This window comes from Colius striatus, chromosome 7 (genome assembly GCF_028858725.1).
Source record: "Colius striatus isolate bColStr4 chromosome 7, bColStr4.1.hap1, whole genome shotgun sequence".
Lineage (NCBI taxonomy): Eukaryota > Metazoa > Chordata > Aves > Coliiformes > Coliidae > Colius > Colius striatus.
The window spans coordinates 7,622,121-7,646,821 of record NC_084765.1 but is presented as its reverse complement, the minus strand read 5'-3'; the positions used below and the strand labels follow the sequence as shown (position 1 = coordinate 7,646,821).

The 24,701-nt window shown below is 41.1% G+C and overlaps 1 protein-coding gene across 1 annotated transcript; it reads right to left on the bottom strand.

The window, feature by feature from the left end:
* Positions 1-3,636: 3,636 nt before the first annotated feature.
* Positions 3,637-21,837, bottom strand: RCN1 (reticulocalbin 1). Its single transcript, XM_061999507.1, has 6 exons — positions 21,620-21,837; positions 18,019-18,212; positions 9,847-10,025; positions 9,273-9,333; positions 6,575-6,774; positions 3,637-5,648 (listed from the first exon to the last, which is right to left on the bottom strand). Exons 1-6 carry the CDS (start codon positions 21,835-21,837, stop codon positions 5,541-5,543), a joined length of 960 nt encoding a protein of 319 aa, XP_061855491.1. The 3' UTR covers positions 3,637-5,540.
* Between the last annotated feature and the right edge of the window lie 2,864 nt (positions 21,838-24,701).

Below are 24,701 nucleotides of genomic sequence, written 5' to 3'. Positions count from 1 at the left end.
TTCAGATGAATTTGAATGCTGAGGGAGGGCATTGTGAGTAATTTGGGGGAAAAGTGTCAGTGTAGGTAATACTATTATCGGTATGCCTGTGTTATCTTACAGTTGGTCTGATGCTAAAAGCCTACTATCCCATTTCATTTTTGTCTTCCCAAAACAATAAATTCACTGTCTTTTATCTAAACATAAGAAATGTCCTGATGATATCATGGTCTTGGGATTGCAGTTATTGACAATTAGGATTCTTTGTTTCTTCTTCCTAGGTACTGTGGCCTTGATACCAACTTGTTAACTTGAATCACACTGGTGAGATCTGTAGTGGTCAACACAGTGTTGGTTATCCTACAGCCATCAAACTTCCTCAGAACCCAATAGCAGTCTCAGGTAGAAGAAGATGGTGCCTGCTGGAGCAGTCTGTTGAGTAACAGGCTCAGTAATCTGTTGGGTGTGAATGCAGGATCTTCAGTGATGGGTCTTTATTGGGAAATGCTGTACTAGAACTGTTTGAGAACGTGGCACGTGCTATGGGGTTATCAACTCATGGTTCTGTGACACCATCCACAAAAGCACCACGGAGTCTTACTGAAGATTTTAAGGTATGTCTTCAAAAGCTGTACTAATTTTTCATTAAGTTTTTGTACCCCCATTGGTCCAAGGGGTATTCATTTTAAAGGTTGTCAGGCTATTTCTATGTAAAGATGATTTCCCACTTAACTGTGGAAGTGTCTTAATGCATATCTAAAGTTTTGTTGCTGTGATGAAACATTGTCATTTCTAATGTATCTGTCATCATTAATTACTACAGATTTGGTATCATGCCTTGACTTGTTCCATACAGCTGTCCTGGAATTGCAGGTATGTGGTGGTTTCAAACCACAAATGTGGCCAACCTCACAAAAGTGAGGCCAGCTACAAAATACTTAAGCTAACGCTGAGACTTCAAATGCTAGCCAACTAGAACATATCTGGACACTTTATGAAATTTTCCAGGAGGAAAATGACAAACATGCAGTACATGAAACTGAGTTTCAAAACTCTAATCAGAGCCAACACAGCTGCTGAATATGGATATCCCTCAATTATCAATAGGAATAGTAATATGTATACATGACAATTGTATTCTTGTCACTGGCATAGTAAAGAGATGCTCCCATCTGTTGAAGATATTTTACCTTATCCTGTGGAGAGACAGAATGCAGGTGTGAAATCGCCTGTTGTGTTACATAAGCATGTACATCTCTTGTACACTCACACTATGAGAAAGCTGGTAACTTCTGAGCTTGCTCTGAAATTCATCATATTTGGAATAATCTATATAGCACTTGAGTTGGGGGACATCAGTCTTACTGGTACCTGAAACTTCAACGGAAAATAACCCTAAGTCCTTCCTTTGTAATTAAAGAACATGGTTAATATTGTCCTTGCTGGACATACTAAATGGAATACAACACACCCTAAATAGGAATGATGAAAGGAGAAAGGCCTGGTGGATGCTCCCAAGTGCTTGGCTACAAGCCAAGTCAGGTTTTGCAAAATCTTTGGCCTTGAAATGTTTTCTTTCGTCCTGTAATCTGTAAAACTAGTTCCATTTGCTACAGGTACCTGGCTGTCTAGGAATGACACCACTATTGCTCAATAAAGTGGCTGTTTACTTGAACAGACCAGTAAAACATTAGACACTGACTTCTATGACCTACGCTTATGCCCCAGCTATCTTACATGAGTATCAATCAATCTAAATTCCTAAAAGGTTAGTGTTCAGTAGTAGTGAGAATGCACTAGTCACAAGGTTATTTCTAACCTCCAGTCCCACCATTCCATTGTTCTGTCTGCCTTTTGGGTTGTCGAGGCTTTAGTCCTTCTATATAGGGACTAGGAGTTCTGCCATGAACTTCACTGGAATCAAGATCAACTTCTGCATAGCAAATAGGAAAGCATTATGCAACTATTGTAAGATACTTCTGTAGTTAGATCAGGATGGGCTGCAATCTCCTTTCCTCAGGGAGTTATGTGCAGTACTTTGATTGGAATAGGAGACAGATTTAACCTGATTGAATCATTAAATGGAAAAACAATGAACATTATCCACTTAGTTCACTTCATAAATTCCAATAATTAAAACTGCATGTGCAATATTAATGGCTATTTCAGATATCCAAGAAAAATGCACTTTTGATATGGTGTGGCATAGGCATAACGAAAACACTAAGTTAATGGAGGATCTATGTAATAAGAGTTACCATACAGAACCTGCAGTTGGAAATACTATAAATACATTTCCCAACAGAATTTCACTACGTCACAATTCATTAAGAAAATCGACAATAACTGACAAAATAGGGACAAAATGGATTTTCATGTTTCTGGGATGAAGTATGGCTCCCAGCAATTAATGGGTTTAGTCATATTAAGCAGATAAATAATGCTATCTGACGTTACAGTATTTCACATTACACTAAAATTCTGTAACATTTGCTCGTAATATGACTTGAAATATGTTACCTAGGAAAAAAATATTATCTCTGGAACAATCAAACCCCATTAGAAACCTTGGCTTTGAAAAATCACAATGTTAACAGTTATATCCCCTAGCAAAGGTTTGCTTTCCTTAAATAGTGTTAAATTTAAACCCAGAAGCTCTAGTCTCTTTTGGAGTTACTCTTCCTTAGTGCATTGAGCTTGAAAGGAAAATTTAGTGCATGAAATGTACTGTGCATCTCTGAACGTTGCAAGTGAAACACTATGAAGAGCTGCAGAAAGAAGGTAGCCTTTAGACTGAAATATCATCAGTGATACTTATGTTCTCTATAACATATTTCTATATTCTGCTTCCTGAAAATGCTCCTCATCTTAATATGACGTTACCCAATAATTTACCTTATTGATAAATAATTTGATTCTTTTAAACCTCATTCTAATTGGTACATTTGCCTTTTTTGTGGCCAGATCCTCTGTCTGAGTACCATTTGTTTTGTAAAAAAGATTTCATTGTAAAATCCTACAAGTCTAAATTTCTGGTTGTGTTTGCACGAATAATTCCTCTGATTTCAGCATTCTTAGTCATCTAAGTGTAGTTTTTATACTGGAAAATGCCCAATGTGTTCCAAGCACTCACAGGAATTCAGAACAAACACGCGAACATGATTTCTCTCTCATGAGATGCTAATTCTATTCTCAATTCAATGAGTAACATGGAAGAAAATGTGATTGCCTGTCAAAGCTCAGATGCAGTTTTTTCGTTGGGACAGTAGGCAGTGGATCTGGAAGTGTCATATTTAGCTGAAGGCAACAATGCTTAGTGTCTCAGCACCCAGCTCCCACTGAATATCAACAAGAGTTAGCAAACAACCTTCCCTTGGGCTTCAGTGAAAATCCTTGGCTTAGTATCCAGTCTGAGCCACAGTTTTACTTGCAGGAAAAGCAGCTTTTTTTTTTGGAGGTCTTTTAAGGTATTGTTTCCCGAAACAGTAGAATATAATAATCTGAGTGCAGAGCACTGCAAATCTGTCACTAAAATATAAAAATGACAAAATTTAGTACAAAAGGACTACTAAAGTTATTGAAATTGTTAGGGTTACTAAACACTATAAACCTTTCCAAATCCAAGTCATGAACAAAACAGACAATCTTTTGCACGTGCCAAGATACAATTTTATTGCTTATCAGATAACACTGCATTTAGACATTTATTTAAATTGAGAGTACTGGAAAAGTAGATGTTCACTTATGTCTTATGACATTTGTCCTGTTGTATGTTAGTGAAAGAGGTAGGGACTTTTCAGAGACATTTTTGACAATGTCATAAGAAATGCACACCAAAAGCTTAATTGTGCTAGCAAGAACAAGCAATCTCTGCCAGACTCTGGTATTTAATTCTCTTCAATTGGAAGATGTAAGGTATTTCACCACAGTTCTTCTATGACCTTATAGAAAAAAACACAGTTTATAGAGGTCACACTTCTGCATTCTCATGATTTTTCACAAGTTTGTTAAATTGCTGCTGTGTATTGTAAGCTCAGAGTTGCTAAGCTCCTCCTCTGTGGATGGTTGTATGATGCTGTCCACCAAACCTTCAAGGAACCTCCAAGTGAACACTGCTGTGGAGCCCTAATCTCCCAGTATTAATGTTCAGAACAAATTCTAGTGATAGCAATAGCAACTCTGTATTTTGGACTTCTAACTATTTCTTTCATTTTTAATAAGGTGAAGAAGAAACAGTTGGTGTTATGTATCCAACTGCTGTTTGTAGACGACCACCCAGTGCTGCAGGAGCTGCCAATGACCCAGTGCTTTGGGAACTACTGGCTTTAAAAGTTTAGCTTGTGCTCTCGTATTGTCTCCCTATGCAAGTCTGTGTTAGTGTTATTGCACCTTCACAGTATCAAAAAGAAGTATTGGTTTTATTGTGCTTATTTTAAAACCAGTACATTTAAAACCAACCAACCTTATCTAAGTTGGGTATATAAAAATATACATGTAACAGCTCACATTATACAGTAAAAAAGAAAGCACCTGTGTAGAAAGCTTACCCCTTATTTTGGAGGGAAAGTTGTTTTCATGTAGTTGCTTCAGTAACATCTACTTATACATCTATATACACACAAAACCAGAATTTTAGCCACATAAATCTGTCCTCTTATGTGGCAGAGAAGACAGAAGGCCCAGAGGGGTGATGTGTCTCATTCTCTCTCCATCACAGAACTGCTGTCATTCACACTGTGTGAACAAGAGTATGGCTTTGGTAAAGTGCGAAAAGCGTGAGGCCAATTATGCTCCATGTGGCATAATTCCTCCCAGGAAACAGCGTAACCAACAGCCCACAAACAATTGTATGTTATTCTGTTGTCAGAAGGAGCAGCTGTCACTATGAACTCTGTGAACAGCCTTGCTGCGGAATGCCAACACAGGGTGTTGGGCCACGTGTGCTGTCTCTGCATTGCAATGGGGGTTAGAGACAAGGGCCAGTTGTACAAGTTGCACTTGTAAAGCCACGAACGAGAGGGCTGCTGGATACCTTCTGCAGCACCTCTGGCCCAAACCGGGACAGAAAAACAGTGTGGAGAAAAAGGTTGTGGATCAGGTTGTGTCAAACCTTTCCTCTGGATAGGAAGGTCACAGTATAATTCTAAATTGTTATAAGCTATTATAACTTGTCTGTTTAAACATTAGGTTTCTTTCTAATCCTAGCTGCATTTCACTACAGTAAAAGTGGGTATTGAAGAAAATATTTTACTAGTAAAGACCCTTGCAATGATGTTCTTAAAAGTGCCCTTTCAAGTTCAGGCTCTAGTTTGTTAAGAAAAGCTAGTGTCTCATTTTTTTTCCCAAAGTAGGACTGCAGTAATTAGATACTGTATGTGAAAAGAGTAAAAAGCTGTTTCTATGCAGTTTCTGAGGTAATAAGCTGGTATATTAAAAATGAATTAATACAAGTCATTAGGTCATGAGCATGTCCCTTGCCCATCTTCCCACAAAAGAGGGATGTACATGGCGATATCAGTAACTGGAGAAAAGGTCTGTAGCATACTGGTTGGTACATTGTATCATAGTTCATCATGGTTTCTTGTGAGGTCCTCCCCGTAATTAGTAGCCTGGCTTCCAACGAACATGTTCCAGTTGTCTAGAACCTCCTCTTTTGTTAGTTTTTGATCCTGGTGAAAGGTAAATAAAATCTCTGTAAGAGTACGTTCAAAGTAAAGCAAAAGAAACACCAGCACAGCTTTACAAGAGCCCTGGGAACAGACAGTTCTTCAAAGCAGCAGACTGTAGGTTCAGGAATCACTGTAGCTGTCATGGTGAGTGAAATTTGGACACCAGTGGGGCAGAGAAGTCCAACTGGCTCCAGTTGGGTCAAACTGCTAAATGGAAGCTCTTTGTCATTAACCCACTGCCAAATGGTGTGTGGGTTATCTGTTACGCAGTTTGGCCCTGTGGTTTGATTTTGCTTTCATAACAGTAAACATGAAAATATGTGGGTGTAGTCTGAAGATGGTTGCTTATGTTAGCAATTTACACTCTGTGTAAGAGTGTTTTGGCTTTTCAGGTTTGAACTTTGCTCACATTATGCTTCTGAAGATCACCATCTGGGATCTACCGGACCATTTTCTCCCACATTAGAGGAATTGGATATATTGAGCCAGTCTTTCAGAGGTGTGTTTGATTATAGAAATGGGGTATTTTTTGCTACTTCTTAATGTAATGCAATGGATCTCTTATTTTTTTCTTGCAGTCTAAATTAGCATAGAAAAGCCATGACCTGCTCTTAAAAGAGAAGAGTATTTCTACTGTGTTAAAACTTAGAGGTTTAAGATGATAAATAATTTCTTATCTAACCTAATGAAAGCCAAGGGGACTTCTTGAGCTAATGAACTGTATTTTACTACTTTGTGACTCTAGCCCAACCAACTGAAATTGGCATTGATGCATTAATGCACTAGCAATTCTAGCCACGAAAACTCCACTTAAAGTGTCCTAGCAATACAAGTTATCAAGAATAAATTCTTGCAAGCTGCCATGCTTAAAAAAGCCATGCCACCTTATATAACTTTTTAAAAAGTTATACTAGAACACTAAGTACCTTGTCTACATCCGATTCATAGACTAAGTGCCTGGCTTCAGCTAGTGCATGATCATAGTCTTGTGGGAGAATCCAGTGCTGAATTTCCTCTTTGTCCATCTTTCCATCCTTGTTGAGGTCACGAAAATCTGAAAACTGTTCACGCTCTGTAATCACCCAGTCAGGCTCTGGTCCACCTTCTTCATTTGCAAACATATCAGCTGGAGAGGAAATAAAAGTCTCACTGGAGTGACATTTAATTTGCAAATTATGCAGAAACTAAAGACATTTGCACAGTGCTCCTCAGAGAAAAACTAAACATTTTAGTCTTTGCACAGCATTTCCATGTACAGAAAATGAAATGTGGGGTGTAAATAGAGTAGCTTCATGTATCTTCCCTCAGGCCTATTTCTTCACTGCTGGTGATTCTCTCTCTTCTTACATTACCCCTGTATTTTAACTGTTCTGGCGAGGCTAATAAGAGAAACGAACATGTCCAAAAGCCATCATCCACTGAACTTCAGAATGAAAAAAAAAAGATCTTTAAGGATCTTCAGTTAAATAGCAATCAAACTTTAGTGCTGGGTTCAGTCACATAGGGAGAAAAACTCAGCAATTTCATCTTGTTTCTGACAGCAAACGTCTTTGTGGGTAAGATCAGACTCAGCCGTCAGGGTGGTTAAGGGAAAAGAGGCACGGGGGAGATTTAGGAAAAGAAAAATTGCTAAGTGGAACTTCAATCATTTTAGAGAGATCTGTGTAAGAGAAATTCATCTTGGTAGATGAGTCCTTTTTTAAGCATGTAGTGCTGCAGCATACTGCAGTAGAAGGTATTCTTCTACAAAGAAAAAAGTAGTGAATTAGTGGTGCATTCTGTGTGAAAAACCACAGGCACTGCACTTGTAGATTTGTACCTTGGGCTGGTATACTATTTCTGAGATAGGATGCAGAGATTATAGACATAAACAGCTCTATGCATCAGTCCTGTGCTATATTTAAGAAGAATCAGCAGGAAAATGCCACAGTGGAATGGCTATCGCTGTAAAAAGAGTTGGGAGAGTATCAGTGGTTATTAAGAGCAAGTGATTGGTAACTGTTCTTTGCAGCACAGGCAGCACAAATGAGGAGTGGTGTGTCCACTTTACTCTTCTGGTCACTGTGGCCAATCAATTGTTTCCTGCTTAATCAGCAAGCCTTTCACTTTTCCATTTCTAATTAAAGCCTGTCTTGTGATACTTGTGCTTTTTGGATTTGGTTTGCAACCACACGGATGGTCTCATGGCCAACTGCTAGCTGATATCTACAGGAAGTATCAATGTCAGTCTCAAATCTAGGAATAACCTTCCCATTCCTGCAGTGTGAGCACTACATTAGGCTCAAGTTGTCTTGATAGAACTGTCCACAGTGTCCCTTAAATACTCTGTTACTTGCTCATGCACAGTAAGACTTTAGTTCTCTCTGCTTAACATGACTAGAGATATTTTGCATTGCTGCTTGTGTAGAACCTAACCCAAATTTTGTAACAGACAAAACATGAGGAAGGAAGGAGGAGGAAGGGATCATTCTGTAACCTTCACCACATTTCCCCAATAAAATACCTGATCTAGAGACTGAAATTCTTGGATTTCATTATTCCTTATAAACTACCACAGAAGATACTTTATTTTCTGTTTGTTTATAAACCCCAGGTTCATAAGAAAACCAAAACTGCTTTTGAAAAAGGGAAATAGAAATATTTTAAGCATAATTTTCCTCAACTCATGAAGAAAACTTCAGACAATACATTCACTTTCTTTTCATTTTTTTAAACTGCAAATTATATTGTTTATTTGAAGCAACTGACACATCCTGTCAATTTGATTTTTATCATCCTTGCCAATGTGGGGTGATCGTGACTAGAACATTCTACGTTCCTATCTATAGAAGACAAGTAAAACCAGCATTCACATGGTAACAAATGTTGACAATTATCTTATAATTATATGTAGGTAATGTCATTGAATGAACTGAAATTACTGTGAAAATTATGCTGCTCTTTCAGTCATAAACAAATAGCATTCACATTCTGAGGCTAAATATAATTTACAAGGAATAGAACCCCCCCTGCCATTAATTAACATGTGTATATTGTTCCTGATTATACGTGAAGTGATCTTTACGGCAGCACTAGAAACAGAAAGATTCATCCAGGTTTGCACTAATGCTTTCCTGGTGCTACCTTTGTGACTTGAAACCCATCAAAGTGAGTGCAGTGGGAGACGTTAAGTTTTGCTATCAGCAGAATGAGTCAAAAGGATAAAATGTATCAGGTATTGCTGAACTCCAGTCCTGCTTCTGTTTTGCCTTCACAGGTCTAAGTGCAAAACAGAGCTAACTGTCACACTGGTAGCTGGCTGAAGCTTGTGCAAATTAACAGCAGGTTGGTCACAGATGACACTTCCCATTTTGTTCTCTTTCTGCCCCTGAAGGAATGTACAGCTGACTTGCACTTCACAATGTCTTTCAGAAACTTAAACCTTAGTGCTGTTTTTATACAATTTACAAAGCATCTTCCATTTCTAGAAAAGATTGTTTCTAGAATGGGTTGGGTTGGCTGGTGGATTTAAAATAGTTGAATTGGTGCACAGAAATGTTTGGGTTGTTAATACTATTGCAAACTGGAGACAAGATGGGATAAGATGCACTGGAGATTATATAAGGACCAAATTTCAACACTTACCAATGTATTCATCTTGATCCACAAAACCATCCCCGTTTTTATCTATGTCTTCTAAGGTTTCCTGGAAAAATAGTTTTGCATTGAATTAATCAAGGGAGAACTGGGAATTTTGGCTACTTGCCTCTTCAATCATTTAATGTTTTGAGGCCTTGACCTGCCCTTGTACACAGATGCATGTCCAATGTGACTGTTGTTTATACCATGAATATACAATTATCCTTTCATGCTGAAAAAAATCCCTGCATGAACAAAGAGGAGGCCACGCTTAAGTTTTAAGTTAGGGAAAGATACAAGCTTGCATCAAATGCTCCACTGCTGCATGTCAGCACACTCTTCCTTTTAACTTGGTGTAAGTCTGTGCCCTAAGACTATTTCTTGATTCCATTTAGAAGCTAAGTGCATTTAACAAGTTTTTCTTATACTGAGAGCTCTAACTCAAGTTAATTTCATGAAAAGCATCCCTTTCTGTTCCTCACTTAGCTATTGTGTATCTCTGTAAACCCTGCATGGAGCACTTCAAAGCTCATCCAAAAAACAAAAGTAAAAATAATGGTACTGGTTTTGCTCTGCTTACTAAGACTACGATGTTTTTCATATGTTCAAACTCCTCTGGGTGAAGGAAAGCAGTGAATTCTTCACGGGTGGCAGCTGAGTCTCCATCCAGATCTGCAGTTTTGAATCGTCTTTCATCTCTGGGCAGCATTTTCTTAAAACTGTGCTGATCAGTTGCATCTTGGAATTCTTCTGGATTTTCTGCAAATTAATCAAGACAATCTCAAAGGTATTATCCTTTTAAAACACTTCACCACAATGAAGCACCCCAATTTACTGTTAAAGAGTTTAGAAATACAAAGGCTTATCGCCTATAGAATAGCTGCCATGTTAAAATGGAACCTCTTCCTGTGAAGTTTTAAATTCAAGTGTCAAGTAGTTAGTTTGATCTTTAAAAGGTAATATAGGTAAATGTCTGACAGAGCCTCTGTTAAAATCCAGGACAATGGATTTTGCAGAAGCATATATTAGGCTTCATAGATGTCTTTTTTTTTTTTTTACCTGCTTCTACAAGCACTGTTTAGGCAATATGTGGGGTAGATTTCATTCACTGAAATTTTCTTCTTCTTAGGAATCAGCACAATATACACAAGTTTTCCATTTCAAAAAGCAAGCAAACCAAATAAAAGTGGTTTCAGAAGGAGGCAGACTGGCTGAAATTATCTAACTGCTACACCTCTGCTACAGGGAACTTAACAATCATTTTCAGTTTAAAGCAGTGATTTTTTTTTTGGGGGGGTGATCAGTGGCATAAAACAAATGGTATTTGATAAAAATTTTAAAATAAGATCACTAAACTGACCTCAAACATGAAAAATAGTCATGTTATAACAATTTCACAATTCACATGTTGGGAGACAAACACAAGCTGAAAAAGACTAGGCCAGGAATCACAGATGGGAATTTTAAGTGTGCATTAAAACAAGACCATAATGTAGCAGCTGTCCTCCAAATCTTGAGGATTAGAGAGTAAAGACCAAGGGTTTAGAAGGGCTCCAAAGGACACTGATGTAGGGATTGTGCATCAAATATTTCCTTCCACAACTGTAATAAGCTCCATTTAGATCTAAGGTATACTTTGGAATTATTACTGCTACTTGCTCCAGAAACTGCCTCTATGGTAGGTAGATATTGTCTTCTCATTTCCCCTACATATAAATGGTTACTTAATACTGACTTGGTGCTCTATCAGCATTGCCTTTTAGCTTAAGTGATCTCTTCTCCTCCTCTTCCTTATTAACTTACAAAAAGCAAAGGGAATGTATGGAGATGGGGGGTAAGATTCAGGTGTATTTTTTTAATATGTGTTTCTTTTGCCACATTTGTTAAGGATATTAATTTGCAATTGATGACAGTCTGAAGTGTAGGCACAAATGTAGCTTGGACCAGCCAGCTTGAATAAAGATGGTAGGGACAAGTTAATGCAGCTGGCAAGCTACTTCAGAAACAGGTGCTGCAAGTTAATCAATTGGGCCCTGGGTGATCTCATGGGCAGAAGCAGCATATAAGGAGGTAGCTAGCTAAGGAAGGGTGGTTTTGAGTCAACTCTGTTGGTTGTACTATGTTGCCCATGTATGTCTCTGCACGTGCATTACCTAGATTCTCTACGTCATTGAATGAATATTGTTTGCACCGCTACAACATTTGGTAACCCCGACGTGATATGCCGAATTTGTTGGATTGAGAACCCTCGTCAGAAAAGCACCTGGATTCCTGCTTGAAAAGGCAAGTGACCTGAGTAAACCGGTATAATGGGAAAAATGATGAGCAAAGAGGAAAACCCTATTGATACCCTCCAGCATATCCTTGCTGAGAAAGGATTCAATTATGAAAGAGTGGATTTGCTAAGACTTGTAAGATGGGGACAGGAAGTAGGTATCTTCATCTTCCCCCAAGAAGTATAGGAAAAGAGACATTGGGAAAATCTAGGAGACATGTTGAATAATGCTATTGGCCTGTGTAAATTGGTGTCATCCATTATACAACAGCTAGAAGCTGAGCATGCTACAGCTGCTGCCATGAAAGCAGAAAATGCTGTACCATCTTCATTCCCAGTAGATGCTAAAAGGTTCTTTAGAGGTGGTGACTTTATAGTGCCATCAGCTCCACCTCTAGAAGAAAATACTAAGAGACTCTTTGGAGGGGATAATGTCATAATACTCTCGGCTCCACCTCTAGAAGAGGAGAGCATGGATGTGAGCCCACCTCCCGCAGAACCCCCTAGAGCACCATTCCAGGAGTCGAATGCGTGTTTTGCTTCTCCTCCCCTCCCACCCACCTTTCAACATCCTGCCCCATCCCATCCTGCTGCTATGCCTGAAAGAGTACCTGGCAGAGAACGAAAGGTACGTTTTGCAAATGATACTATGGATCTGCCATTTCCCCTGAGCTCATCAACCCCGAGTGATTCCTCTTCCATCATCACCCCCAACATCTAGTGAAGGGGAAGATCAACAAAGACAGTTGTTAAAGGAAGAATTAATAAGACACGGAGAAGATATGAAACAGACTTTAGCCCATTTGGAGGAACTGATGGAAAAGCCAAAAGCAACAGCTAATCAACTGTTGGAACAGGCTAATGAATTAACTAAACCAGAGATTAAAGTTTCACCCCCACAGGTGCTCAGAGACCCCTGGCCAGATGACTATGATCTGGCTAAGAAATGGAGAGGCCTCATACGTGACACAGTAATTGAAGGAGAATTTATTCCACAAGACTTTCCAGTAATAGCAGCACAAAGAAAACAACAACGGGCACCTTTGGAAGTTGGCAAGAGAAGGCCAGAAAGCTGTGATGCAATATGGCTTGTCCAACCCATATGTTCAAACGGTATTGGATCATATTTTCACCAGTGGATTGATGACTCCATTTCACTGCCGGAAGCTAGCAGAAAACTTCCTGAAGCCCACTCAGGTATTACTATGGGAGTATGGGGAAAAAAGAGTCCATGTGGCAGTAATAGAAAATATGGACTTACAACAGGGAGATCCACGTCAAGTCGTCACAGGAGATATGATGTTAGGAAAAGGACCGTTTGCTGATCCTGAGATACAAGCCTGACTCTATGAAGCTATTTTGCAGCAAATACAGACACTGACTCAAGCGTTTAAGATCATCCCTGACATGGGGGTGCCAGTTCCCTCATACACAACCATTATACAGAAACCTAATGAGCCTTTTATGACCTTTTTAGACTGTCTAAGAGCAGCTTCGGATCATATACCAAACATGTCAGCTGAAGTGAAAGTGGAAATAGGGTTACACTTAGCAGTTGCTAATGCTAACCATGACTGCAAAAAGATCCTGCAGGCTCTCCCGTGGATGGCAACTTTGATCGACATGATAGAAGCCTGCTCTTGGGTAGGATCATCAGCACACTTAGCTGAAGCAATGGCAACAGCATTGAAACCATTAGTTCAACCTCACAAAGGAAATCGGAGGCCAAAATACTTTAACTGTGGAAAAATAGGACATGCGAAAAATCAGTGTTGGTCCAGACCATTGGTATAGATGAACAGCTCCACCAGACCATCTGGGTCCAACGGCAGATTTAATGGTAATTGTTACAGATGTGGCATGTTTGGCCATAGAGCCACTGAGTGCCGTTCTCGAGTGGCCAGACATACAACGCCTAAGGGAAACGGGTTAACAAGTGCAAAAAGGGCGAGCGCGATGACACAAAAACGCCCTTCAACACCAGTGGCTGCCTGGATGGCCTCAGATCAGCCACTGCAGGAAGTGCAGGAGTAGATGTGGAAACAGCAGTAGATGTAACGATCCACAATACAGAAGTAATGGTTATCTCATCCAATGCTAATGGGACCCCTTGGCTATGGTTTAAGTGCCTGGCTCTGCTTTTAGGACGGTCATCGGCCTCTCAACAGGGTATTTTTGTGCTCCCCGGTGTTATTGATACGGATTATGAAGGAAACAATGGAATAATGGTTAAAGTTTGGCAGCCACCAGTTTATATACCTAAAGGAACTAAAATAGCTCTATTAGTTCCCTTCAGAGCTAAAATTCCATTTGCAGGAAGTCGTAAGCATCGAGATGGTGGTTTTGGATCCACTGGAGTACCTGAGTTAAGACTGGCAATGCCACTTTCACAGGGAAAGCCCACTCAGATGGTTGTATTCCAACATCCAAATGGTGAACACGTGGTTGGGTACAATATGTTACTGGATAAGGGAGCAGATGTTACCACTGTTCCATTATCCTATTGGCCAAAAAGCTGGCCTTTAGAGAATTTAGACACTCCTATTGTCGGAGTAGGAGGAACACAGATGACAAAAATTAGCAGAGACCTGATTTCGGTATGCATATAGGGCCAAGAGAATAGATATGTGCAAATTAGACCCTATGTAATGAACACTTCAGTTTGGCTTTTAGGTAGAGATACCTTAAGCCAAATGGGCTTTCATTTGTTGAATGAAAATTTTTGATGGCGGCCATTGATGGGCAACCAATCCTGAAGTTAACCTGGCTCACAGATAAACCAGTTTGGATTGATCAATGGCCGCTAAGCAAAGAAAAGCTCACCCAGATTCATGAACTAGTAAATGAACAATTAGAGAAAGGCCATATTAAGCCATCCACCAGTCCATGGAATATGCCAATTTTTACTATCCCTAAAAAATCAGGGAAGTGGAGGCTGTTACACGATCTAAGAGCTGTTAATGCAGTGATGGGTGCTTTACAGCCAGGATTACCCTCTCCTGCAATGCTTCCAAAAGAATGGCCCCTGTTGGTGATTGACCTAAAGGACTGTTTTTTCACAATTCCCCTACATGAGGATGACAGTGAGAAGTTTGCTTTTACAGTACCATCTATTAACAAACAAGAGCCCGCAAAACGATATCAATGGACTGTTTTACCTCAGGGAATGAAGAACTCGCCAACTATTTGTCAAACTTATGTTGCCTGGGCGCTAGCACCTCTGTGCAAAAAATACCCTCATGTCTTATTTTACCATTTTATGGATGATATCTTGATTGCAGGAAAAGACCTGGACCAGCATCAGATTCCACAAGAAGTGAAGCGACAGTTGAGCATCTCCGGGTTGGTGATCGTACCAGAGAAGGTACAAATGCACGCCTCTTGGAAATACTTAGGTAACATTATTACCCATGCAAACATTTATCCTCAGAAGGTGGCAATTAAAACAGAAATTGCTAATTTAACAGATGTTCAAAAGCTAATAGGTGATATCCAATGGGTACGAACCATATGTGGTATCACGAATGAGGATCTTGTGCCACTAATGCCTTTGTTAAAGGGCTCAGTAGAGGCTGACAGTGCGCAAAAACTGTCCTGGCAGCAAATGCAAGCAACAGAAAAAAATAGGAAACAAGATAGTCAATAACTACAGTTACTGATATGATCCTGACTTGTCAATTAACATTGCTGTGATAAGTCAAAACCAGCATGTAATGGCAGTCTTGATGCAACGGGATTCAGTAGCAAAGACCCATTGAGGATCCTGGAGTGGATATTTTTGCCATATAATTTGCAAAAAACAATCACCATGAAACTAGAAGCAATTGAGAAAATAATAGTTAAGGCCAGGAAACGTCTGCTGGAAATAGCAGGTATTGAGGCAGACGTCATTTTCGTTCCTCTCACAGATGAGTTCTTGAACTAGGCACTGCAACAATCTGATTAATTACAGTGGGCCTTATTGTCATAGCCAGGGACTATAAATAATCATTATCTGGCCCATACATTTTTTTTCTGTTAAATTTCAAATGGAAGACCAGCCGTTGAGATCAGCAGTACCCGTTAAAGGCCTGACTGTTTTTACCGATGTAAGTAAGATCCAAGCCAAAGCAGGAGTGGTTTGGTGGGAGAATGGAAAATGGCAAAATCTAACTGTTCACTCCCCAGGCAGTTCAGTTCAACTGCTGGAGCTGATGGCTGTAGTTAAAACTTTCGAGAAGTGGCCAGACGTCCCATTAAACATCATCTCCGATTCCCTCTATGTGGTCGATGCTGTCACTCGATTAGAGAGAGTGTTGTTGAAAGAAATCTCTAATCAGAATTTGTATAACTTATTTCTGCGGCTCTGGCATCAGATAAATGAACGTCAAACTGCTTATTATATTGGACATATTTGAAGCCATTCGGGCTTAAAAGATGGCCTATCAGTTGGCAATGAAATTGTTGACAAGATAGTGGCAGCTCCTTTATTGACACCTATGGGGCCAATAATTCACAAATTTTCTCAAGCCCAAAGATCGCACGATTTTTTTCACCAAAGTGCGAAAATGCTGGCAAAGCAGTTTGACCTGACCATATCAGACGCTCAGGGTATTGCTTCCACATGCCCTGCATGCCAGAATCAAATCAGCCTGGGAGTAGGAGTCAGTCCCAGGGGTCTGGCACCATTAGGTATATGGCAATCGGATATCACCGTCTATGCTCCCTTTGGACGATTTAAACGAATACACGTCACTACTGATACTTATTCGGCCATGGTTTGGGCCACAGCTTTAACCAGTGACAGTTCTTGAGACATCATAAGACACTGGAGGAGTTGCTTTGCAGTCCTTGGTGTTCCAAGAGAGATAAAAACTGATAATGGCTCGGGATACATGTTTTACTGGCTCTGTAAGTTTCTGAACTTATGGGGTGTTAAACATACTACTGGAATCCCAGGAAATTCCATCAGTCAAGCCATTATTGAACATACACATCAAATCTTAAAAGGACTGCTAGAAAAACAAAAAACAGGGGAAGAGGGGGTGAGTCCTCAAGATAGACTAATGAAAGCCCTTTATACAATGAATCATCTCAGAATTGTGGCAAATGAACCACCAGCATTAACACACTTTGCCCAAATGAGTCGGGCAGATCTGTTAACGTGGGGAAGAGGCTATGCTTTTGTCATTACAGATCAAGGTCTCCGGTGGATTCTGGTAAAATGGATCAAGCCACATCAACAGAAAGGACTTAATGATTGTAAGACCAATGGAAAGAACAATCTTGAGGAAAGAACCAAGTGATCCACCCTCAATCCATCACCCTATTAAAATGTAACCCTCTCAACTGTGGCACCACGTACGCTGCTGTAAATTCCCCCAGCTATTTGTATTACATTCAAATAATTGAAGAACTTAACAAGATGACCAATGGGAACTTGAAAGCAAAAATGGTGTGTTTTCTACGGATGAAGAGATACTTCCATCTTACAGATAATGCTCACAGATCAGCATGCTAAAGAAGCTGAAGAAAAGTCCGGAACTACATTCAGGAAACAGAAATATCAGTGGAGTTACCAAGAACTCACCCCTTCCTGCCAGTGTGCGTCCCTCCTAGCAACATATATCAGATTATGTTTATTTAGAGTTTATGGATTTCTGTATTATATTGTTCAGCAATGTAGCTGTTATTGACCTTTTGTTGTAAACTCATGGCCATGGGTAAAAATATTTACGTTTTCTTCATGTACCTTTAATTTTGAAATGTGTTGCTGAAGGCTGGCTGGTCCAAAAAAAGAAAAAAGGAGGAATTGTAGGCACAAATGTAGCTTGGACCAGCCAGCTTGAATAAAGATGGTAGGGACAAGTTAATGCAGCTGGCAAGCTACTTCAGAAACAGGTGCTGCAAGTTAATCAATTGGGCCCTGGGTGATTTCATGGGCAGAAGCAGCATATAAGGAGGTAGCTAGCAAAGGAAGGGTGGCTTCGAGTCAGCTCTGTTGGTTGTACTATGTTGCCCATGTATATTACCTAGATTCTCTACGTCATTGAATGAATATTGTTTGCACCACTACAACACTGAAGCATATTATTCTGAAAGAACTATTTTACTCAGTAGCTTAGACCCAGACTAAATTTTTAGCATCTAGACTCTTCAGACTTTAGAGAGACTAAATTTACAAATACTGGTTAATTACACAGTATGTTACTTTTTAATCAAAGTATTATTTTGAATGTTTAAAAAATAATATATTTCTCACTGGAGGAGACTGTAGTTCAGCTTTGTCAACACCTTTAATAACCTCCCTACAAAACCTTCTATGTGCTGGTGACCTGTGTTGAAATGGGTGTAATAAAAACCTAAGAAGTGCTTTTGACTTCTGAGTATCTATAAAACTTGATGCAATTTTTCCTAAATGTAACACCAAACTCCTGTTGACAGTAAAGCATGAATTTCAGTAGTCTTTGAGCATATAACCTGAAAATGTTGCCTTACCTAGATAATAACCGTATGTAGCTTGTTTGTATTCTTCCCAGGCAATTTTGTTGTCCTTGTTTAGATCGTAGTCCTTCCAAACTTTAGCCACATTCTCATAGATATAGCGTTTCTGTACCCGCTTAATCCAGGTCTTTAATTCCTCTGTTGTGAGATAGCCATCTTTGTTGTCATCTATCCTATCCACAATCTTCCTGTAAAGAGAGACCGGCATTCCTTAAGAGTTGACAGAAAAACAAACTGCACATCAGTACAATTTTAGTAGTCTTTATCTGGCCCAAATTTCCCAGAAATAGAGTGCCCAAACGTTATAAAGCTGTCCTACCAGCTAAGACATTCTCACAATTTGCAGATTATTTTCAGGAACACATCTTTAGTCATTATTCAGCACTGTTATGAATAATTGAAATGGAACTCGCACGATCAAAATTAATCAACAAAGTATCTTGGATAATACTTGGGTTTTTTAAAGTTTTATCTATTGACTTTGGGGGACCTGATCTTCACTGCAACTAGGGAGTGGCCATGCTGGGCTCAGAGGAGACACTAACTTCACGTTGGGAGAAAACCTGTACTGGAGCTTGCTTGAGGCAACCAGGGCAGAAATCTAGGATTTCGTGGACACCTGCAGTTTCTCCCCCGGCTTTCCAGGTGATGCTAGGGTGAAGTGAGTTACATGACTGCGTAATGCTGGGCACGTAACCATGTAGATGTCTGTCCATTCCTCTCCCTCCACTGCTGTTTCTTTTATTTCTGTCCCAACAAAGAGCAATATTGCTTGTGTTATCATAACTTCTGTTACTCAATAAAGCCATAGCTAGTTTGCAGCAGGTCTCCAGTCATTGCTGGCAGTGGGTGTATAAGCTTGTGTAGTTGTGCAAAGCAGCTAGCCTCAAGTCCTGTGGAAATCAGCAGGAATGTAAGGTACATGCCTCTTCTATTTCAACTCTTTTATAGGTCCATTGCACCCACATGCACGAAAGGTACAGGTAAAAAAGCTATTGTATGGACTGTGGACCTCACTTTTTATACCATTACCTCTAAAATAGCTCTGCATCATTCTAAGTTTTGTAGCAGAGCTAATGTACATTGAACAGTCTGAAAATCCTTACTGCATTCTCAAATAGAGCAAAAATTGAAGAGGCATGTTAACAGACACAAAATGCCAGCTCATACACAAGAATTTACATGCACAAGTTTTTAATACCTGAAAGCTTACTTTCTCCCTTTAATGCTGACTCTATTCGCATCTCAGTTAGCTTCGCACCTCATAATAAAGGTACTACAACCTGCTATGACAGAGATTTAAGCTGCCAGCCTGCAAAAACATCTGGTGATGAAACAAAGTTGGGGTAAGGAAATCACTACTGTGAAGTGGCTGAAAATGAAAGGCTTTCCCTCTGCACTTGTGAGTACAACTGTACATTGGCAAACTTTGGCTTTGGCCTGTGTAAAAACCAGAAATATTTGTGGTGTGAGGATCTGTAACCATCTTCTACTGTCTCTGAAAATGACAGGCCTGTCACAAATGGCAGGCAGAAGGTTCAGATGTCTGCAGCTCTACTCCTCTCCTCCTTAGTCCATGTCCAGTCTCTTAACTCAGTCCTCGGATGCTGCACCAGGATCATTCCATGCCTCTCCAAAGCCAGGTGAGATGTGGTACTGTGCATGGGTGGGCAATGTGTTGTTCTTTCGTTCTGAAATGATCCAGCATGGGAGGACAGGCAGAAGGGATGTCCTTGTCATGGAATCTGTCGTAAGGGCAGGTCATGACATGATTATGGACTGGTATCTCAACGCAGGATCATACTGCTCCTCCACTGAGGCTGTAGGTAGCTGGGTTTGCAGGGCTTTTTTTGTACACTAGCTAGTTTCTTTTTGTTTGCTGGAAGAAGGCAAGATTAGCTTTACATCTAGTCCTGGGACTGTAACCCCAGCATTGGTCACTGGGACGACCAATGTGCTGCTGGTTAGCTCTAACTTCGGTTAGAGTTGTAGACTGTATGTTGCTGTTTTCTCACAAAAAGCACTTAAAAATAGCTTTAAATGAAATCTGTCTTCTTCCTAAAAGCCAGTCACTTGCTGTGAGAAGTGCCACTATTTGTAACCCTTGCTGCAGAAGTTGCTTATAATGAAACTGGGGTTTGGTTTTTTTTTCCAGTATATCTGAATGTTAAACCACAATACAAAAAAGAAAGTGAAACATTTTAAAAATCTCCTGTCTACCTCTCAGACTGCTAGGTGAAATTATAAGGTTAGGAAATGCTGTAAGTTATGAAACTTTCCCACAGAGTCCCTTAGGAACTACATTTCGGATGTTCTGCAGCACAATGCTCACCTTGCAGCTTGGGCTTTGGTCTTCAGAAGGATGCTTTAAACACCTCCACTTGAAAGGTTACTGACTGTGGCTGTAGCTTAAGATGCCTGTGTCACTTCTCCAAGGTGTACGCAGTGAAATCACTAAAAGTTAAGCTTCCTCCCTTGTGGAGTTAGCATTTGTAAAAACAACTCTATTGTTAAATCACATCCCCAGCTGAAATATGTATACTGGTATAAGCATGGAATGACTATAAAAAGGCATGTGCATTTTAGTGATATGCCTCATGAGATATGAAAAGTCACAGATGATGTATGCTGAGAATATGGTTTCTTTTGCTTCTTCTTGAAACAATGTAGAAGAAAATCATCACTTCTGATAACTGCTTTATCTGTTTACTTGGTGAGATACGGGTAAATAGTAGTAACAGTTTCCAGGACCAAGAGGTTAGTCAGTGAGATAACAGGGACAGTGCATGAAGATGGAACTTTACAGACTTCAGTGAGTAAGCACCTCACACCCTATGGAAGCCAAGTAAAACCAGATTATTTTCAAGGATTCTCCTTTTACTAACTACAGAGAAGGATCTTTCTTTAACTGTTATTAAACTTGGTTATAATTAGAGATCTAACTTCCTGTAGGTATAAAGGAGGGAGAAGCAGTAAAATAAGGTAACTGTTGCATGAACTCTATTCTTGGCATAAGAAGCAGCATGGAAGCAAGAGCAACAATGTAAACCAGTGGGCAAAGAATGTCACACGTGGAAAAGCTGTGGGAAGACTGCTCCGAGTGCACTTGTAAAGGGAGCTCTAAGGAAGGCATAGTTTAAACTTGATTCACACTGACACGACCCTGGCCAGCACGCCCGAGGTACGGAGCTGTAGCAGCAGACCGTGCGTGAGGTCTGTCCAGCGGCGGGCGAGAACCACACGCGGCCGCTCCCTCCACCCGGCTTAATGCCGCGGGACCAGAAATGGCAGGGGACAAAACCGCAAAAGTGATGAATTGGTGGTTGCTCGTTTGCAAAAGAGGTTTTGAAGTGATGAGCTAGCGCTTTGCTCGTTTGTGAGAGAAGCCTAAGGCCGAGGTATCACTGCGAACACAGCGGACAGCTCTTAACCCCAAGGCCCCTCAGCCGGGGCTGTAGAGGGGCGGGCAGCGCCTACCGCTCTCCCGACAGCCCCGCACCGCCTCCTGTCCCCTCCCCGGGCCGCCGCGCCGGGCCCTCCCCCGCCACGTTTTCGCATGCCGCGGGGCGCAGCGGCCCCGGCCCGCGGCCCTTACCCCAGCCTCTCCCGGCTCTCCTCGGGGCTGAGCTGGTCGAAGCTCCGCGCCTCCTCCTTGCCCAGGAAGGCCTCGTGGTCGTACTGGAAGCCCGGCCGGTCTTCGTGCTGCGCGGCGCCGGGCCGCGCCCGATCCTGCCGCGCCGTCGGCTTGGCCAGCGCGCCCGGCAGCAGCAGCAGCACCAGTGCCAGCCCCCACCCGACCCCGCCGCCTGCCATGCCCCGCTGGCCCCGAGCCGCGCACCCCCGCTCCGGCCGCTCGCTCAGCTCCACCACCCGCCGCCGACCCCGCACCGCCCCGGCCCCGCCGCGCGGCCCCGCTCCTCCCCCGGCCGGTCACGGGGGCGGACGCGATTGGGCAGCACGGCCCGGTCTGGCCCGGCCTGGCGCCACGTCCGCAGGGCGCCGAGAGCTGCGCGGCGTCGCCGGCCCGGGCGGGGAGAGCCGGCAGCCCCCTGCCACGCACTCGGCTCCGTGACGTCCCGTGCTTATGCCGTTCGAAAACCACATCAGCGCGAAACAGCAGATTCTCGCTACTTCTCTGCAAATCTCTGTAGTTTGTTTCTCCCGAGTACCAGGTTGATGGTTTCTGCTCTCATTATAAATTGGTTCAGAAAGAATAAAAGAATGATTTTTATATTTTATTTTTAAGGCAAGTAATATTAAGGCTACGAATAAAAAAAACTAAACAAACCCAAACATCCTACTCCTATGGCTCTGTCTTGAGCATTACCCTGAAAAACATTAAAAAAAAAAAAGAAAAAAGGTGGTTAATGCTTTCAGTTAGAGGATATTTATCATCACAATAACTGTAAGGGAAACAAGCTCAGGATCTTAAAAAGTGCGGGACAGAGAAAGTACAAATCGTTTAGCAGAGAAAAGGAGTTGGTGTTTTTCTTTGCCAAGCTTGTAAAAGTCTCTAGCCAGAGGTAATTGAAATTTGCAGGTAGTATAATTCCTTTTCTTACATTCTTTATTCACTGCTAGGGAGGGTTGTCAGTGTATGCAACATGTTGTACATTAATGATCCTGTTGCCAAGGGATCCAGTTTTAACTGTACGACCAAACCCTGCAGATGAGCATCACCGCTGGGACATGTCTCTCTGTTATTGCTTTGGACTTGAGGGTGTGAGAAACAAAACAAGCTTTCTCTCGAAAGACTCAGGTCAGACTCTGCAGTGAAGCACTTTTATTAAGCGTTCTTGCAAGAGCGGGTGCCCTAGCTAGTAGGCACACCTGACAGGTACAATTTTCGGCTTTTTAGTCCCTATCCCTCCCTCGTTTCCCCATTGATTAGTTACTCCAAGGTTTACAACTTCTCGAGGTGCCTACAATCCCCTCAGAGGATGTCTGATTTTTGTATATTATTACCCATTCCCCACAGTCCTGAGATTTAAAACTCTAGTTAACATTACAAACAGATAACAGTGTTATGGTCAGTCCACTGATTTACGTTACACAGAGGCAGATACCAGTTGAAATTCCTTGTCTTAATTTCTTTCTAATTCTGCAAAAGCAACATCAATATTTCTCACAAGGGTACTACTAGTTTCAAATTGCAAATGTCAGATTTGTCAGCCCAGCCCACAGGGTGTATAAAACTCTATGATGTGGCCTTTGGCTGTACCATGAACACTGACATCCAAGAGGCTGAACCAGACCACAACCTCCCTTCTGCTGTTGTGTAGCCTGGCAGACGGCCTTTTGACTTAAACCTCCTGCTCAGCTGAACCATGCTTGGCACAGAGCTTGGCTGTAATGACAGCAAAAAGGCCATGTCAGAGACTTCCATGTTGACTGTTTTCTACCTTTTGTGACTCGTGCAGAGTATGAATGAAATCTATGCAGGGCTAATAGTCCTTTTGCCTCTGAACTACTGGTGACAGTAGCAGATTTCAAACACCTAAACAGTCTGTGACTTAAGTGTAGACAGAGCAAAACACGAATGCCCCCTTTTTGCCCCAGTCACATGAGCTACCCTTTGCTTTAAGCCTGGATAGACTATCCTGTACCTGTGTCTGTAATGTCAGCTGCTGAGCAAGGGCTTTGGAGCAGTTTCATAGAATCATAAAATGGTCAGAGTTGGAAGGGACCTCCCTCTGGAGATCATCTAGTCCAATTCCCCTGATGAAGCAGGTTCACTTCAAGCAGGTTACACAGGAACATGTCCATGTGGGTTTTGAAAACTCACAGAGAAGGAGATTCTACACCCTCCCTGGGCAGCCTGTGCCAGGGCTCCCTCATCCTTACAGAAAAGAAGTTTTTGCTTGTGTATGATGTGACTGTGGCAGCTAGTTCCACTGGTCTTACAAAGCTAGTTTGATGCAATGCTTTTGCTGTTTTGGTTTGGGTGTTTTTTTTGTAGCAAGTGTCTACCTGTGAAATAAAGTTTTAATTAACATATTCAAGAATCTCATATTCGTGCAACTGTTCAGATGCAGCTCTTTTTTTTTTTTTGTCTGAATCTTCTAACGTTCCTAATCTTGATTCCTATATCTGTAATATTATTTCTGATGTTATTCTAGAGGTGAGACTGTGCTGTAATTTCTTACCTTCTAGACCCACACAGTTCTTGAGTGTGCTGGTAGTTAAGAGGCAAGTAATTTGCATGGGTAACAGATATGTTTTATTTCCATCAGCGTGATGATTGATCTTATTAGCAGACGAATATGAAGTTACTTGAGGGATGTGGGAAATGAATCTATATGTTTTGTTGCCAGAAGAATTTGGAGTCGCCTCTGTGAGAAGAGCTACAGTAGTAGCAATGCAGAATGGGCTAAGTGCATATGTGGTCATTCACTTGAAAGCCTTCAGGCACTGATTTACCTCAGGGATATGGATTCTGGCCATCAAAACATTCTAATTTTACTTTGTGTTTGAGTTCAAATGTGAGTGAGCCTTGAAATGTAGTGATCTAGGAAAGATGGGAAATCATGAATGTTGATTTCTCCAGACTTGGTTTAGGACCATTGGTAATAACAATAAAAATTGGATTGATATAATATGACTTTTTATGGAAAAGGAAAAATACTGCAATTACTTGTACTTAGAGGGCAGAAGTCTTAAATTTTAGTGCTGAGAAT

Excerpts from the sequence above, each read along its gene's own strand:
- RCN1 (XM_061999507.1), bottom strand. The coding sequence starts at position 21,837 with ATGGCAGGCGGCGGGGTCGGGTGGGGGCTGGCACTGGTGCTGCTGCTG. Across the intron at positions 18,213-21,619 it reads GAGAGCCGGGAGAGGCTGGG|GAAGATTGTGGATAGGATAG; the intron begins GTAAGGGCCGCG and ends CTCTCTTTACAG. Across the intron at positions 5,649-6,574 it reads ATGAATCGGATGTAGACAAG|GATCAAAAACTAACAAAAGA; the intron begins GTACTTAGTGTT and ends ACCTTTCACCAG.